The sequence below is a fragment of the Terrapene carolina genome, unplaced genomic scaffold (assembly GCF_002925995.2).
Source record: "Terrapene carolina triunguis isolate 2854851 unplaced genomic scaffold, T_m_triunguis-2.0 Scaffold95, whole genome shotgun sequence".
NCBI classification, from domain to species: Eukaryota; Metazoa; Chordata; order Testudines; family Emydidae; genus Terrapene; species Terrapene triunguis.
In genome coordinates this window covers 14,345,057-14,363,355 of record NW_020664446.1, presented here as the reverse complement: position 1 = coordinate 14,363,355, position 18,299 = coordinate 14,345,057, and the positions used below count along the sequence as shown (strand labels likewise).

General features: G+C 38.2%; 2 protein-coding genes across 2 annotated transcripts in view; one reads left to right on the top strand and one right to left on the bottom strand.

Moving 5' to 3' along the window:
- Positions 1–10,153, top strand: part of SHTN1 (shootin 1) — a 72,925-nt gene extending 62,772 nt beyond the window's left edge. The window contains exons 13-15 of the mRNA XM_024198443.1: positions 670–796; positions 1,545–1,728; positions 9,828–10,153. Of these exons, the coding sequence (XP_024054211.1) occupies positions 670–796; positions 1,545–1,728; positions 9,828–10,050 (534 nt within the window). The 3' untranslated portion in view covers positions 10,051–10,153. The remainder of the gene's footprint in view (positions 1–669; positions 797–1,544; positions 1,729–9,827) is intronic.
- Positions 10,154–13,043: 2,890 nt separating this feature from the next.
- ENO4 (enolase 4) overlaps positions 13,044–18,299 on the bottom strand; it is a 34,372-nt gene continuing 29,116 nt past the window's right edge. The window contains exons 10-13 of the mRNA XM_024198444.1: positions 17,616–17,811; positions 16,279–16,346; positions 15,598–15,715; positions 13,044–13,714 (exon numbers count right to left, since the gene is read on the bottom strand). Coding sequence (XP_024054212.1) covers positions 13,503–13,714; positions 15,598–15,715; positions 16,279–16,346; positions 17,616–17,811 — 594 coding nt within the window. The 3' untranslated portion in view covers positions 13,044–13,502. The remainder of the gene's footprint in view (positions 13,715–15,597; positions 15,716–16,278; positions 16,347–17,615; positions 17,812–18,299) is intronic.

The window sequence follows — 18,299 nt, the reverse complement described above, 5'->3', positions numbered from 1 at the left end:
TTTGTTACTAACAAGATATTCCTCTTGTAAAATCTTGTTAAGATTCTCACAGCTTTTACATGGGAGTATTTTAGTATTTCTGTAAATAGTTGGGTTTGTTCCAGTAATGATACTTAGCATTTACATAGCGCTTTAGAAATACTCCACCAGATTTACCCACTCAGAGCTAGCCTGACTCCTTGCTACAGAGTGGGATTCACCAGGAAAGGGCATCGTTATCTTGAGGTCAGGGCTTCATGGAGTCTGTTCAGGGGATGTGCTAAATTACCTAGACATAATCTCTCCCTTGCCAGCACTACCCCCTTTTTGGCCAGCCCAGGTCTTCCTGCAGGCTTCCCCACAGATGGAATTTTCCACTGCCAGGGGCCTTCTCCTGAGCTGATTATGGGCCAGTGAGCCTCACAAACTCTCTGTAATCATGGTTCTCCCCATTTTACTGATAGGTAAATTGAGGTAGAAAGGTTAAGTGACCTGCCCAGTGTCCCAGAGGGGCTCTGTGATAGTATTAGATTCAGGAGTTCCTGGTTCAGAGTGCTGACCAAGCAGAACTGTTACTTAATCTAAAATGATAACACTTATCTCCAATACCCATTTCACTTGTTTGACCTTATCTACTGTTTTGGAAGGGCCTGTGTTCTGATGACCTTCTATGAATATTTCTTATTCCAGGAAACACTCAACAAATCCACCAGTTCAAGAAGCTTAAAATCTCTTGAAACAGACCCAGACAGCAATGAAACTGAGTTAGAAAGAATTTTACGGCGCAGGAAGGTGACAGCCGAGCAAGACAGCAGTAGTAAGTTGTCCTTCATAGTCCTACTGTTGAGTTTTATAGAACTTGTGTTAAAGCTATTTAAACGCCAAATTACTCTGTCTTTAAGACCTTTCCAGGTTCACCCAGTGTTGTTTGGGAGAGCTCTAATTGCTTCCCAACTGATCCACTTCCCCTTAATAGCTGCACTCTGCCATCACGATTTTCTCTAGTATAAGTGTCTCTCAGTGCTCTCCGCCCACCCTTGTAAACCTTCTGCTCCCGAGCTCAGGCAGCATTACTGAAGCCCTTGGACTGACTTTGCTGCTTTGTGCTTCCTGCAAAGGTGTGTTTAGGGGAATGATGGCTTATGACCGCCATCTTGAATTCACTCTCCAAAGAACAAGTATTTGTGGCAGCTTTTAATGGTTTTAAAGCTTTGTTCAAATATCCTTTTATAGCAGAAAAGAGAAACATTAACACCTTCAATATACTCACCAGTCCACGCTTCTCAGCTGAGTGAATTCAGACAGCAGCTGAGGTTCTGTAGTTCCTGTGGGACCCTTCTAAATCCTAGGCTTGGCTGCATTGAGCCATGGCATTTTGACACTGTAGAGAGAAAGAGGCTGATTCTAAATGGAATGCATTTCAACACTTTCCATGAACTAGAAGCTACTCTTTAAGGAACCAATTTGACCTACCTAACTGACTGGAATTACACTGAGCTGATCTGTGATTCAATACCCATGACAAGCAGGGGTAACAAAAATGCTAAACTCTGTTTGGGTTTTAGGTCCGGCTGGAGTCTTGGCCACATCAGAATCCAAATCCATGCCAGTGTTAGGTTCAGAATCCAGTACAGCACAAACAGCATTGAACAAGAAAACTCTGGAGGCAGAATTCAGCTCCAAAACACCTGAGTCGGGCGAAGGGTCTCTTCAAATGAAAGGAAGCGCAAGTTCTAAGGTTACATTTCAGTAAGTAATGCTATATATGGACATGCAGTCATATGTTAATGCCAAACCTATTTCACTGGTGTATATTTATGCCATTTACATCACTTTGTTAATCAGGAAAATGTGCAATATGTAACTGCCCATACAAGTTATCTCTCAGTCCCACTTGGAGATTGAACTCTCCATTATAACAAGGCTCTTCTCACCCTAGAGTCAGTGAATGTACTGCCCAGAGATATTCAGGATCTCTTGCTACAAAGATGGTGGGACTTTTTGAGGAATAGCAAAATGTTTCACTTGAGGTATTTTCCCCATTCTCAATAAAGAAGAGGGGATATATGTGGGCAGTGTATTCTTGGTTTTAAAAAACAAACAGCCAGTTAGTAAATCCAACATTAGTATCAAATAAACCTGACCAACTGAAAAGTGTTTTGTTTTGGTTTTTGCCCCCAATGGACCAAAAGGAATGCACATTTTCACAATCTCAAAATAACTTTTACCAGCAGGAAATGGAAATGTCTAACTATCCGGAAGTCACAGGATTTAGATGCTGAAAGAAAATGTAGAATGAGATACTATTTTGGCACAACAGACAGAGGATTCTTTTGGTACAACAGATTGAAGCTTCAAAGTGCCATTTAAGCATCAAAGAGTTAATCCTGCTTCAGAAATATACATTTCAGACGGATCCGGTTGAGGATCAGTTTGTTTTATAACAATGCAAACCTCTTTTTGAAATTAGTCTGCAGATTTGCTTTAGTTCTCTTGCCAGGATGTTTGTCAGGTAGTCTGTCAGGTAGTCTGTCACTTAAAGAAAAAGGAAATAGGTGAGACAAATCAGATCAGCAGAATATTATAATCATGGTTAATTAAACCTCTGATTTCCTGTTCCATCAGTAGAAAAAGAACACCTATTCTCGTAGGTCTCCATTGCTTAGTTCAAAGGGGAGAATCGGGACAAATGAACTGGAAATTCAATTCAGATATATATTTTTTGTGAACTGGTATTTGCTTTATTCTCTTGTTGGTGCTTTTATCTCTCTCTCTGTCTCTCTCTTTGGTTTTTGTTTTGTTTTTTATTTAATGAAAGGCCTTATATCCTTTTTGTGCCTTATAGTTTTATTTAATCCTGATTGAATTTTAAAAGCAAATTTCCCTCTCCAATCCGGTGTCTTCCTCCACTGAATTATATTCAATAAGAGTCCTTAACAGAAATATGAGCTATACTTACTCTTTATCTTTCTGATTTCAATGTGTTTAAGAGTTAATTTGACCTCAACAGTGTAGCTGTATTTATTTTTTTTTTTAACCAGTACCCTGATACAGAGTCAATTCAGTAGAGGTGAGTTAGTTTCTGAGAAACACTGCATTGTTAGTCTATAGATTTTTACCATTTTGAACAGATAATCTTAATCAGAAAATACTGTGACTCTTACCACCTTTTGTCTACCTTTTATTCCACCAAACTAAGTGGAAATTACATTTGCAAGAAAGGAAATGAAATAATTGCAGGCCCAAGGTCTTGCAGAATGCGTGGTGAATTGACAGTGAAAAGGATCTTGTGTTGACAGTCACAGTTGTTACGTGCTATAAAAGCATATGTGAAGCTTAATTTATTTTGCAGCTTGCCTATTCTGTGGGAACCTAAAAGACACATTTAATTTTAATCTATCTGTTAATGCACCAATACAAATGCTGTGGGCCAGGTTCTCTAGTGAGGTATGCTGTTCCATTGGTGTAAACTGGCCTAACTGAGGAGAACCGTCCCAAAGCTATTGTCAAGGAGGATCCTCCAATGGAATACAGATAGTGTAGGGACTCTTGTGCTGTTCCCCCTTCATGCTGCGTGGGCCGAGGGATGTGCTGGCCACCACTTCCCACAGCCCCCATTGGCCTGGAACAGTGAACCGCGGCCAGTGGGAGCTACAATTGGCTGAACCTGCAGACGCTACAGGTAAACAAACTGTCCCGGCCCACCAGCGAATTTCCCTCATGGGCCACGTGCCAAAGGTTGCCGATCCCTGCCCTAGGCCCTAATGTATGTTGCTTTGGAAGGAGGACTGAAGTCAGGGCAAAACCATTTTGCTAACACAGCTGACAACTTGACACTGTAATTAAGCAGCATCCTACATTTACTTCCTGGTTAACCAGGCTGGTAAGAAACAAACAACACTCTGCTTTGACCAGACACCTAAGCAAGAGGTACAAGCAAATTATCAACTGTCACTGTCCTTCTTCCCGCCCAAGATAAGGGGCTTTATCCATCTCATTACCATTTACATTTCTTTAAACACTGACAAAGGTTTGACCTTTATTATTGTTTTCAGTGCTTTGTCACTGAAACCTACAGTGCACCCTGCCATGCAAGAGTACAGGTTCCCTAATTACAAGAACTCTTCCTGTATAATCTGTTTTTCTTTGGTTTGCTCTAACTTTAAATGCAAAGATCTATAGCATCCCTATCGAAAAATCATGTAAACAGTCCTGCATGATGTATTGCTTTTTGCTTCATTGTCCGAGTGGTACTTAAAGAATGTTAGCTAATATTAAAGGCCCAATTCTGCAACCTTTACTCGTATTGAGTAGTTTTAACTCATGTGAGTAGTCCCATTGCAGAAGGGGATCATGTAATCAGTGAAGGCCCAACCTTGCAATCCAAACACATGAATAATTTACTGACACTAGTAGACTCACGCCTCACTGAACTCAATGAGAGTTTTGCCATTGACTTCAGTGCGGCCAAAATTTCACTCATTGGCTTAAATGCAACTAAACACATGAATAAAGTTACTTGTGTATAAGTGCTTACAAGATAGTGACTTAAAATAAAGTAATTGGAGTACTCCTATATATGTAAGCACTCCACAGTCTGAGCCAGGATTCTAGAACTGGGCCTCAGGTGAGTAGATGCAAGTCAGTTCTAAAACATCCCTGTAAACAGACAGACTAACTGCTCATATTTCAGAATTTGGAAAAATTAGTTCAGAGGACAATGCTTTGTTTTTGACTGTCAGTCCAGTGATTTCAATACAACAGGTTAACAAAGTGAAGGCTAGAAGCTGTTAATAAGCTGGTTTGGAATCGGGGTTGAGGCGGGGGAGGCAAAGGAAGGAATGGGTCACAAACAGAAATTGAGGGCCTTAGCTCAACTTTAAGACGACTCCCCATACAACTGTCCTCCCAAACATTTATCCCAGCAGGAGTCTAATTTAATGGCAATTCCTCAAGAGAGACTAGTTAATGTTTTGTTCGGTTGGAAGCCAAGGGAGTTCCCATGGCTCCTGTGGTGTGTACGCACAGAAAGGAAAGGTGTGCCTCGCTCTTCCTTTTTTTTTTTTTTTTTTTTTGCACTTAGTAAACATTTGTTTCCAGGCAGTAGATGACTCAGTTAACAGAATGAACCACACAGAGGGGAAGGCTTAATCTGATGATTTTATACAATTAAAGGATTTGTTCTCCTTCTCTCAGCTGTAATCTTAGTACCACTGAATTGTCTACTGACACTGCAGGAAACAGCTCGGCCTCAGCGAGACACAACTACAAAGGTTTTCCGTGTGCAGGTTGAACATGGACAATTAAGCTTGAACAACAAAATGAGGAGGACAATGGGATGTTCTGGAAGTTGAGAATCTTCTTATTTTTAACAACTAGTTTTAAAAGTAGCTGACAGAGATTCTGTGTGTGTGTGTGTGTGTGTATGTATGTATGTATGTATGTATGTATGTATAAAAAATACCCTAAATTACAGTGCTGACACTGAAACAATATTCAAAACCATTCCGTTTCAGTGACTTTCACTGATTATTCAAGTACACGCTGCGACAGGCATAAAAGTGACAATGGTTTTTAGGTGGTTTGAAAATCCAGCCCACTGACTATGGAGTATTTCTAAAAATTCAGTTCTGTTGAGCATTAAATTCCTTGTAGCTAACTACTACCTGCCTAGGCTTAAGAAAGAACTTCCAACATGGGCAAGGTATTCTGTGATTGTCTGTTAGAAGATTTCTTTCTCCTGGTATTGGCAACGGTCAGAGATAGGAAAAAGGAATAGCTGGATCACTCTTCTAATCCACTGTGGCAATTTCTACATTCCTGAAACTCACATTTGAAAAGAACTAGAGTGTAAAGAAGGTTTTGTGAACATTCATTATCTCTATGTACTAATATAATGGGTGTTTGCCTTTAGTCCTTTGCATTTTATTCACTTCTCTGCTACAGATTCTGAAATGTTCTCATATGCATTTCTGCAGCACTTGCTATGCTCACGCTCTGAGGATGAATTTACTCACCAGCTGATGTCTGCCACACCTCCGTAGACGGCTAAGTGGGCCTGTGCTTCCCTAAATAGCCTGGTGCAGAAGGGGGTCACTGGGTCGGGAGACAGGTTACTGATCTGGCTTAGGGAGTTGTAAAGGGCACATAGGTTGGAGTAGTAGCCCCTGGAAAGTTGCATTGTAGCCTTGTGACCTGCCTGTGGATTGAGGGAGATAAATGTCACACACACTGACCCCCTGTTCAATTCTGTGCATAAAGCCCATTTACTTAAGTTTTGTAGTAGAGGAATGAATTTCACCTTAGTTTCTGGAAGAGGTTGTAGGGAAGTTTTTCTTAGTAGACAAAGAAATGACAAACCAAGTCTCAGAGACAAGCTCTGTGTAGCTGGAAATCTTCTCTCTTTCACTAACAGAAATTGGTCCAATAAAACATATTGCCTCACCCAACTTGTCTCTCAGGCCTGACACGGCTACAACACTCAAAACCGAACCTGAGTCACAGTTTTGGTTTCTAGGTAGTGTAAGCTGCAGTGGTCCCATAATACGATGGTAATCTAGTCCACAACTATCATAAAGCTTCACACCATATTTAGTTTGCATGAGGATAACACACTTTTCAGGAGATTTTGCTTCGATGTGGTAAATTAATAGGGAAATCCTGAAATCATAGTTAGTGTAGAATTGTGTTAATGTCATCAAAATGTGGGATCAAAACATGAATATTTCAACAGTGTGTTTTCATTCTCTTAATGTTCTCCTTTTGGGCTTGTGCTTTTGCAAATGATCAAGACTCTGTCCAGACATGTATTTAGAAGTCTTTGGCTTTTAATGTCTATAACAAAATGATCTAATTAACAAAAAACCAGATTTAAATAATCTTAAAGTTACAGTGCAAACCAGTGACAAAAAGGAAAATCCACATCAGAGCTGACAGAACTGGTCCTCAGTTTGTCCTGTTATTCTGCAGCTGCCCCCAAGGTCAGAATCATTGCAAAAGCCGTAGTGGCACTAGTTCTCAGATGGACTGTCAGTCATAACTCTTTGTTTTACTGCTTTTGTTGGCTTGTGTCACGGTGTTAATGTGGGTATTTTTATGTTAAAATTACAAGCACTCCTGCTCGAAACTGCAGGGGAGCTGACATATTAAACTGTCAGTTATATTACTGTTTATCATGTAAAAATGTATTTAGGTTTCATATAATAGATTAGAAACATTTAGTCGCTTTGAAAAATGTAATCTGTGTGGATTTAAGCACTATTATTATGTAAATATGAACTCAGAGAATATTTCCGTCTTCAACACACATTTGCACAACTAATAATTTGAGTTTGACATCCAAAATAAAATTCTGAATGGAAAGATGGAAAGAAGCTTTGTATAGAGCTGGAAGTAAATATCTCAGTTGGATTTGTAGTAATATTTTTTTTTTAAAAAGAGAGTTAACCATATTATGCACTAATTGTTCTCCCAAGCTTTATTTCTGGCAATAAAAGTTGGTGTGGTTTTTTGTTTTTTTTGTTTTTTTTTTTGACAAAGCATGGAATTTTCTTCGCTTTTTTAAAATGAGTTTATATTTACTCTTGGGCTGAAACTTTATCATGTCCAATTTCAGTTCTATTTGAACTATTAAGAGTGAGATATATAAATGGGATTTATAATTTAAACAATAACGCTCCCTAGCAGCAGTCCTGACAAACTGGTGTAGCTGTGTAAAGGATTTGACGAAGGAAATACTAGTAAAATGAACTGTGAATAGTCATTCTTCTTTTACACTAGAAAATATAACACTGGACTTAATCACTGGATTTCTCCATTAAACTATTTTATATCGACAGATTTAAATCTTTCATTTTTCTGTCCTTGAAGGTGGTAAATATGATTGCAGTTTTATCCATTTTTATTGTAAGTGAAACAGACTTCAGAGTGTTTGGCTGCGCATCAGTTGTTGGATGGCTGCCACGCACTAATGCAGGCTCCCTGCTGTGAGCCCAGTGAAGAATTATACTTTGATTCACCAGATTGTATTAAATAGTCCAGCTGTTGAGATTTGAAAGATAGTTACCTCCGAAGTGAAATAAAAATGAACGTGGCATTTATGGCTTTGACCATTTTTATAGTGTTGGGCAATCAGCTTTTCAGAGGTAGCACTTTCTAAAATAACCCTCTTGTAGTTACACTGCTCTGAAAAGTTTCATTCACTATAATGTTCAAAATATCCCACCTTGTATTTTCAGCAAAAATAAGCTTGCGTGAGGCATCATTTGCATAAAATAAGCGTTATTTTCCTTGTTAATTTTGTGTGTTTTGACTGTATTCAAGCGAGTCTGCAACTGTATCTATTCGTGCCAATTTCAGAATTAATTAACTTGTACTGAAGCTCTTGTGTTAGACATGATGCTTGTGAAGGTCGCTTGAACGTGGAATTTCACTAAATACAAACAACGATGTGCCGTTTGAAATGTAGATGCAAAACATTTGTCTCTTGCGTAAAACAGAGGAGAAATTTCACTCTTAGGGTGTGGAATACCAACCTTCAGTGCAACTTGCCGTTTCTGTGACTTTACTTGCATCAGTTCAGGTTGCAGAATTTACTACCTCCCTGTCAGTCAGGTAGGAGCCCGTGAAATCTCATCACTTGAGTTTCAGTTGCTGAACCAGGTGCCCTCTCTGCCTGTTTTCTTTCTGTCTCAGACAGAACAGTCACATGAGAGGGCAGCTCATAAGAGATGGAACCATCACATTAACTTCTTTTCCTTCAGTAGATTCTAGTTTTTTCTTTTCAATACTCAAGTTCACTTACTGGCAGCTCCAGGCAAGCATGTGCAGCTGAACCCAGCGGTCCTGTGTAGTTAGCTCTTCCATGAGAGCAGAGTCACCAACTTGTTGGTGAATCTAGGGCTTATCTACATTTGGGATTTTTGCACTGATGTAATTCATCTGCCCATGCTTACCTAGTCACAAGGATGTAGCTGCCCCAAGTAGACCCCTTCCGTAGTCTCGTTTAGGCTAAGTCATACCAGTGCTAGCCCTATTCAACACTGGTGCAGTTTATCTACACTAGGAGTTTGCACGCATGTAACTTCACTAGTACAAAACTCCCTAAAGTAGGCAAGCCCTTACAGTTTGTTTTGTGGTGGTCTCCCTAGGCAACCACCCACAAATATCCTCCTTCCTGTGAGGATCTCCCCACAGCAAATTATCAGAGTATAAGACTATCTCAAAAAGTGTAGAATCTGGGCCTATTACCCTCTGCATGTTAGTGAATCTCAAGGCTGGATTTTCAAAAGTACTCTACATTGAGAATGATGCAGAGTGGTGAGCACAATTTGAAAATCTGACCATCTAGGTCTGCCTCTCTAGCATGTGGCAGAGTTTAGGACATCCGAGGCTGTGTTCATCCTCTTCAAGGGTGCAGAATGCAGATGTGGGACAAGAAGCCAGGTTCTCCCTACTTCGCCACAGGATTATGGTGTGAAAATCCTGAGTTTTATTTACTGCCATCTCCCTGGCTGACATGTAGAACCTAAAACCTGGGGTCCAGCTATGAGCTGGTGTAGAGAGATCACAGAAAAGAGAATGTCACTTAAAATGACTTTCTCCTTCATAGTCTGAAAGCCCTTGTTTGCTGCTGTATAACTTAATTTTTCCTAGTTTACTTCTTAAATTCATAGTGTTTTTAGTATATTAACTGATTATTATACGTGTGTGTCATTGTCTGTACAATGTAACTGCCTTGGTCATCCATGCTGTTAATAATTTAAATATATTTCTGCTCACTTTTGTTCCAAAAATGTGATAAAGAAACCTTTTATCTGTGTATTTATTTATTCTACTTTTCTTCCCAGGTCACCTAGTTACGTGGGATTTGCAAGAAAAGCTATTAGCAGTGAAAATCAAACGGAATCCATTGTAGTTTTAGATCCTGTTTCCACCAGTGAAGCACAAACCAAAGACCAGATGCCTGAAAAAATCATAAATCAACACAAGATGAAAGAAGAAAAAAATAAACAATTATATAAAGAAACTAGTGTTGATAAAGCAAAAGAGTCAGACAGCTCTAACTGCTAATTATTATGCTAAAAGGCTGAGACTTTTGGAAGTCCTTCTCAGTAAGTGTAAATTGCTTAAGTGAATTGGCAAGGGCTATATTCTGCACTCAGAACTATATTCAGTAATAGCTTACTGAAATGACCTATTGTATGCAGTTTTGGTATATGCATTAGTAGGTTACATAACTATATACAACTCAAAATCCCTTTTTGTTTTGGCCTCGTATGTGTATTTTCCTAGATAATCGGTTACTCACAATATTGTTTTTTAATTTTACCAAAAAAATCCCACTTTTTTTTTTTTTTTTTTTTAGTGTTAACAACTGACACTTTGTAAAGGCCAGTAAGGGACTGATCCAAAGACCACTGAAGTCAGCGGAAAGGCCCCCCCTCTGATTTCAGTGGGCTTTGGATCAGGCCCTAAGTAGGTAATCACAAAAAAGTACCTTTCCTCATTTAGACTGGGTAATATCAATAAAAATCAGTTTTAGAGACACTGCCTTAAAAATGTTTTGATACCTATTTAATACAGGGCTTCTACTGATCTCCTTCTCACTAACATCTCCACACAGGCTATTTTAAAGCACCAACGTGAAACGGTCTCTCCAGTAAACGGTTGACACGAGCAGGGAAAACAGGCAGTGCAGTTTGCCAGTTTGGTACCAGTTTTGGTAACTGTTTCTAAATTTAGAATGTTAACCTGATGCTTCCTTAGCCTTTGGGAATTGAAACTCTGTTAAGATCTGATCCCACTTCCATTGAAATCAATGGAAAGACTCCTATTGATTTCAGTGGAGTGAGGTCCTCAATATAGAGTGTGATAGGAAAATAATGAACAAGGCCCAATCCTGAAAAGCTGTGCCTATGTGGACATTGCCACTCACCCTTTACTAGATCACAGTGTGACAGTCTACTCCTGCACATCATTACACATGTAAATAATCCTTATGCATAGGAGTCCATTGTAGTCTGGCTTAATGAGCCAACTCATGGTCCTCAGCCAACTCCCGCTGAAGTAAATGTAAATCCTTTTGAGCTGAAGATGAAGGACGGGCCTGTGGTTAATGCACTGGGTTGGGACTCAGGAAATCTGGATTCTGTTCCCAGTTTACTGACACAGTTTACTATTTGTTGTGGAGCAAATCACTTAATTTTTCTGTGTGTCAGTTCCCCGTCTTGTTCTCCCAACTTTTGTCCATCTTGTCTGTTTAGATTGTAAGCTTTTCAGGGCACAGACAGCACCCAACACAGTGGAGATCTGAAGTTGGTTGGAGCCTCTAGGGGCTACTGTAATAAATAATAAATTTCACTGGACTCCTTTGAGTAAATGTATACAGGATTGGGGCTCTCTGTCAATCTTGCAATTGATCTGCACTCAGAACTCCCATTGACTTCAAGAGCAGGTCCAATATTACTAATACACAAACTTACAACGTGATCTTTGTAAGCCTTATACTGTGGTGGCATGAGTTGTGTTATCATGTGAGTACCACATTTTATCACAGCCCTTCTTTCCAATGAAGATAGAGCCATAGGTATATAACTTACTCTTCACTACCAATCCCCATTCCTTAGACGTTTTTAAAAATCAGCACAATATTTCACTCTACTTGTCTACTACATTGAACAAACAAAGGTAATCAGGGATTTATTTTTTAATTTAAACTGAAGATTGGTGTTACTGATGTTGAGTGGTAATATACTTGTATGCACTATTAGATTTTTTTTTTTTTAATGCCCATAAGAAACAGTGATAGTATTTTAACTATTGAAAAGGATGAATGTGTTCAGTTTGTTAGCTTGGCTTTGCATGGAGCTGTCTTGTGCTTCTCTTTTAGAAAGAAAATGATAGTCATGAATGTGGTAGTTGTGCCTTTTTTCATTTTTTTTTTTTGGCATGTTTGCTAAGCAAATCTTGGGGTTGATCTAATTAGTCAACTAAATGTATTTCCTAACTTTGGGGAAATTTGTCATTTTATTGTATATCTACATTTCTGTGGTTTTTTTTAGTAGTTGATTTTACACTTGGGTATCTGCTTACACTGAATTTAAAATGTAAAATTTTATAAATGTATTTTTCCTCAAATTATTACTACTGCTGTATATGTTAACCGCAAGCTGTCCTAAAACAGAAGTTTAAAAAAAAATACTTCTTTTATGTAAACTATTTCTGTTACACTGATATAAATTATCTTTTCACTGTTGCTTATTAAAAATCTTACTGACAGTTTCCCAGACACTGTGAAGTCTTGTTGTTGTTATTCCTTACTTGAAAATGGGGTAACCTCTTCTACCTGTGCAAAGTGCAGCTCTTTTTGTCTACACTTGGGGTTTACACTGATGTAACTGGCCATCAATTACTAGAATCAGGGCAAAATTCCTGATGTACACCAGGCTGACGAGAGGTGTTGAGGATGTGTTGTGTGATGAAATAGCATAACAGTCAAGTTTTTTTGTTTTCATAAAGTGTTTGCTTATTACTTGTCCATAGTTTGTTGTTATATATAAAGCTTAGGCATCATTTTAAAATCAATAGACAGTTATTGTTTAAAATAAATATAGTTATGCAGAGTTTAGAGAAAATAATGCTATTAAAACATTCAGTACTCCAAAATCTTGTTTTAGAGATGATGGGTAAGATTTTCAAAAACTTCTCACTACTGACCTAACTCTGTTTCTACTGAAGTCAGTGAGAGCAGAGATAGGTCAGTGTGGAGCTGTTTTTGAAAATCCCACACAAAGTATCTTCAGAGAAGTGTTATGGAATATCTAAAATAAGAAATGACGTACTCTGTAGGATTATTTTGTGTTACGAATTTACCCTGGCTAAAATATATACAAAGAAATATAAACACCTATTTTAGTAGTGCAGTGTCTTATAGCAGAATTATAGAGACAGGGTGAGTGAAGTAATAGCTTTTATTGTATCAACTTCTGTTGGTAAGAGAGACAAGCTTTTGAGCTTACGCAGAGCTGCTCTTGGTCTGGGAAAGGTGTCACAGCTAAATACAAGGTGGAGCAGATACATCAGAATTAGAGACTAATAAAACATCCGCAGGTACAAAAACTATCAAAATAGGATGAGTTTGAATGACAACAAAGTACCGGTAATCACTGAACTTCAGGCATTTAAAAATAGTTTATTGTAAGTTAGATGTAACAGGGTAGAATTAATGGCAATCAAACAAATCAAGTTTGATTCACAGAGAATTCACTAGAGCTCTCGCCTTATTGCATCTGCACGACGGGGAAACCCTTGCAACCATGTGGAAACTTAACTATGGTTCCATACAAGCACATGATTCCCTCTTCACAGATCTAATGGCATCATCAGAACCGAAAACTCCAAATTTAGGATCCAATCCTATGTGGTGCTGAGCACCTTCAACTCCTATTAACTTTAATGAGAGCTGAGGACGCTCAGCACCTTGATGGACTAGACCTTTGATATCACCTTAGTGCCAACAGTCATTAAGGAAATATGGATGGGTCCATCTTGGTAGCCTCGTTGAGATGCAGTGTACTCCCATGTAAGGAAACAGGATTTTGGTCCTGGGCCAGCAGAGGCTGAGAATGCTGTGAAGGCCATGGGTCCTGCTCTGTGGGAGGGAGTGCATCGAGAAGTTCTTCTGCTGTTTGTGCCTCTTCAGCAAAATCAACAAATTCATGGTTTTCTCCTGAACCTGCAATGGAAAAAAAGTTTCTTGATTGTTCTAAACAAATTTGCAGACACTACACTAGATTTAAAAAATATAATCCCAAATGATGCATGTATTATGTTTAATTTATGTAAGTACACAGTTTTAATATGAATGAAAACTCACTACCTCCGTTGGGTCTGATCTGCAACTGATAGAGCAGCTAGGCCAGATGGTTAAAGGTATTAAGGTGCCTACAGATGCTGATAGGTGCTTAATGGGATTTTCAAAAGTGGCAGGGCACCTAACTCCCAGATGCCTTGGCACTTTTGAAAATCCCACTAGACACCTATCTGCATCTTTAGGTGCCTAAATACCTTCAGCAATCTGGCCCTTAGAGTCTAATGGGGCTAAATACAGGTGTAGCAGTTCACCCGTACACTGTTGGTTGCAGGATCAGAACCTTGGTCTATAACAGCCTGAGTTGGTTAATCTTCAGGGCACAGTGATAGGTCTATCCCTTCTCCCTGACCTATGTGGAGATGGGAGTAGTTAGAGGTGGATGTGGATTTTGCTACTGGGGTTTATTACTGCTAGAGCAGTGTTATCTGCAGGAAACTGCTGAAGTTTATGAGGTGTATTTTTAAACATTTGTCAATGCTTGGTATCTTTTGTTTAGTGTACTAAAGTACTGCGTACTAAAATACTGATGAGCCAGTTAAGTTCATACCGCTGTAGTTATCTGTCCCATCACTTGAAATGCACATAAGAAAGGTTGTGCTGCACATGCATGTTCAGCTAAGTCCCTTTCCTAGTAAAAGGGACATGGTGAACTTATATTTGGGCTATTATATTACTATATTTCTGTTAGTTGTTACAGTTTTTACATATGTGTAAAGTAAACTGATTTCATTGATTTTTTTTTTTCATAGTCCCAGCCAAGACCAATGCAAAACATAGTGGTGGTAGGGAAAGTAAGTAGTATATATTTTTTTTAATAATCTGAAGTGTTGTTAATAATAGGTAAACATTTTATTTACCTCCAAAAAAATAAATTGGCTGTGTTCCTTTAGCTGCCTCACCCTCTGAACTGAACATAAGGAAGGCTATTACACTTGTAAAGAACATGTCGAGTACATGGTTGCTGTCAGTTATACATATCTTAGACTAAGAAAAATCTAGAGTTAGTGTAAGTATAAAAGAATGAAAATATGTCACTTGCTACACATGTGAATATAAAGTTGTGTGAAAAAAAATTGAGATATTAGTCAAGAAATAATACGCTATCAAAGGGTTAAAGATGTTGGGCTTTTATTCTCTCACTTACACAGGTAAAAATCAGGAGTGACTCCACTGAAGTTAGTGAAGTTATACCAGCATAAAACCAGTGTGCGAGAAGATGCAGGCCATGTCATGCATCCTGGTACCTATAAGGAGCACAGCTAAGGTTGCACATGCATCCTTAACATTAGCATTTCCTGACTTTTGAGTGCTTATTCATGCAACCTGAACTATTTCAACACCATTTTTGTAAAGAATATTACTGTGAAATGGGTTGTAAACTGAAGCTTTGGTTGCGACACATCTGCTTTTGGCTAAAATTTTCTGTGAAGAGAAACCTTAATTTAATTTAATTTTTATCTTATTTTTGCCAACATGGGCTTGAAGATTCTAACCAATTAATTCTGCTGAAAAATGTGATGTAGGCTACTCCTCAAGAAGGGGACTATTTTAACATTCAGGTAAACAGATAATCCATTAGGACAACAATATACGTTGTGGCAAGTGCCATCCTAGTTTTTTGTCATTGCTTATTTATAGTCTTTTCATTCCTTTTCCCTCCCGTGGAGCAGTTTCAATCATTCCTCCTGCAATCTTTGTTCTCTTATTCATTGCAAGCTGAAAACAAGTAAGAAAGAAGCTCATACGCAGTGTTCCATTCTTGGCCAGTTCTTCCTCTATAGCAAGAAGGCGGTTGTATTTGGTCACCCTTTCTCCACGGGAAAGACCTCCCAACTTGATAAACCTGGCACCCAGGCCAACAGCCTTAGGACAAAAAAGTGCATATTTTAAAATTCCACGGTTTAGCAATGAAGTCACTTTCTTCCTAGTTATTTAACTTGGTGTCCTAAAGTAAACCCTACTCACAATAATACTTCTCATCTCTCTATGTAGGAATAAAACCTTCCTTTAATTAAAGATGTAGTTGGAGTTGCACACTAATCACTGTCATAAGAAATGAAATTTTATTTGCAAATGCAATGTCAATACAAAGAGATTATCAGAGCTAAGATGTACTATGCAAGATTGTTGTTACTACTCAGGTATAATTTCAGTAATTCATTTACATTTTTACAAACTAATGCAAGCAAATAGATAATACACACTTTTAAGTATGTTCTCTTTATCCTGCTTTGGCAATTTTTTTGCTTTAAAAAAAAAAAAAAGTTCAAAGATTAACTCTCTGTAAAAGGTGACTTTCTAAGAAAAAAAACCTTTTAATAGATTATATGCCTTTCTCAAACACAGACAGCCTTTCTCCTAAATACCAGTTCATGATAAAAGCAATGGTTTAGCAATTCTGCAACTGAACCGCTTTCAATACATACCAGATCTACAAGGCTATCATCAGAAGATTCTCCAGCTGGACTTCCTAATATGGCAATATGTCTTTGACCTATATAATAAGAGTTTTTAGCCTTCATTAGTAAATATTTTATATATTTCACAAAAATATAGATTTCACTTTTTATACATTAAGTCCTTTGGCTTAAATACAAATAGGTTAAATACAAATAGGGGAAAGATGGAGTAAATGTTCTCCTGATAGAAAAGTACACATTAATATCAGTTTAATTGTTGCAATATAATACCTGTCTGAATTTTTATTATTTCTTCTTTTACCTTGTTAAATCTACACCTCTACCCTGATATAAGGCTGTCCTCGGGAGCCAAAAAATCTTACCACATTATAGGTGAAATCGCGTTATATTGATCTTGCTTTGATCCACCGGAGTGCGCAGCCCCCCGCCCCCCGCCCCGGAGCACTGCTTTACCACGTTATATCCGAATTCGTGTTATATCAGGTCGCGTTATATTGGGGTAGAGGTGTATTTCCTTTCAGCCTGGCTAAGGTGACACCTAACATCTGTGCTCTAATTCTTATAACTACTACAGGCTAAGTTGATCATTCTGGCAATGTATTCCAGATGGTAGAATGGGGTTCTAGGTACTGTATTCTAATTCTAAATGTATTCTCTAGCATAGCAGAAGTGATTCCTCTTCACTATGAAAAGCAGCCCTCCCACCTGGTGTGATTTAAATCCTAAAGCTCACTATTCATTGATTTTTGACATGGTGGTTTTTCATTTTGTTTTATTTTAGGGAGGAGGGGAACAGTTAGATATATAAAAATGCATCCATCATAAAGTCTCTGGGAACATATAAAGAACAAAACAAGATATTGACAAACGTAACCCCCCCACAAGTATTACGTCCAGTAACGACCAAGGGTCAATAACAGAGAATCATTAATTTATCTGTCTAGACTACATTTGTGGACCAATCTGGTTTTGTTTGTTTGTTACAGGCAACATTTCAGCTTCCTCCAGTTCAGCTTTTGTTTGTTTGTTTGTTTTTCAGTTCTGGTGTCCGAATATATAAAGTTTAGCCATATCTTGAAAATACATACACATTCAAGACATCACAGTATCATTTGAAGCACTGGAACATATTATAAGGATTCCTTAAATATTTTCAGAATATATGAACTCCTAAATATATTTGGCAATCAAGCCATGAGTTTTAATTTCTTTTAATAAGCACATCCTAAACTGTCAACTGCTGTATTTAAATGTGAAATATTACATATTTATAGATTGCATAAGTGTAGCTGTCTTATGTATTCATTATAGGGTTTTGAAATTCAGACTTTTCCACTACTCACCATCTAGAAGTCGGGTAAGTTCTGTGAGGTCAGATATCTTGGTTTGATTTGTATATTTTATTATAAGACCACTGCATTTTGGTACGTTTATATTTTGATCCTCCACAAGTTTAGAAATACTTTTGGCTGCATCTTCTGCAATCAAATAACATCTGGAACCAACAGTATTACATATATTGCTCCATTGCTGGCCATCCTGGGTAAACAGTAAAGTAAATGATTAGTTGTTTAAAGGACAAATTTAGGAAAACAATCAAAAAAAATGTTGAGGGGTGAAAATAAGGTGGGGAGGGGGGGCATAGGGAACACCAAGCGTGAAATCGTTACCTCACTAAAGTTGATGGCAAAACAGCCATTGACTTCAGTGGGACCAGAATTTTGCCCCAGGGCTATCATTCACACAGAGAAATTATTTTTATTAGAAGACACAAATCAAATATATCACTGGCATTTTGTTTGGCTGTAGGGATTTTGCTAAAGGCAAGAAGAGAGCTAGTCACAGGTAAAAAGCATCAGCTAATATATTACTGCAAAATGAATTGAATGTAGGAGTCTGCTACCCAGATTACTCTCCTGCAGACTTGGTTAAAAGAAAACTAATGGAATATAAAAAGCAACAGAGGGTCCTGTGGCACCTTTAAGACTAACAGAAGTATTGGGAGCATAAGCTTTCGTGGGTAAGAA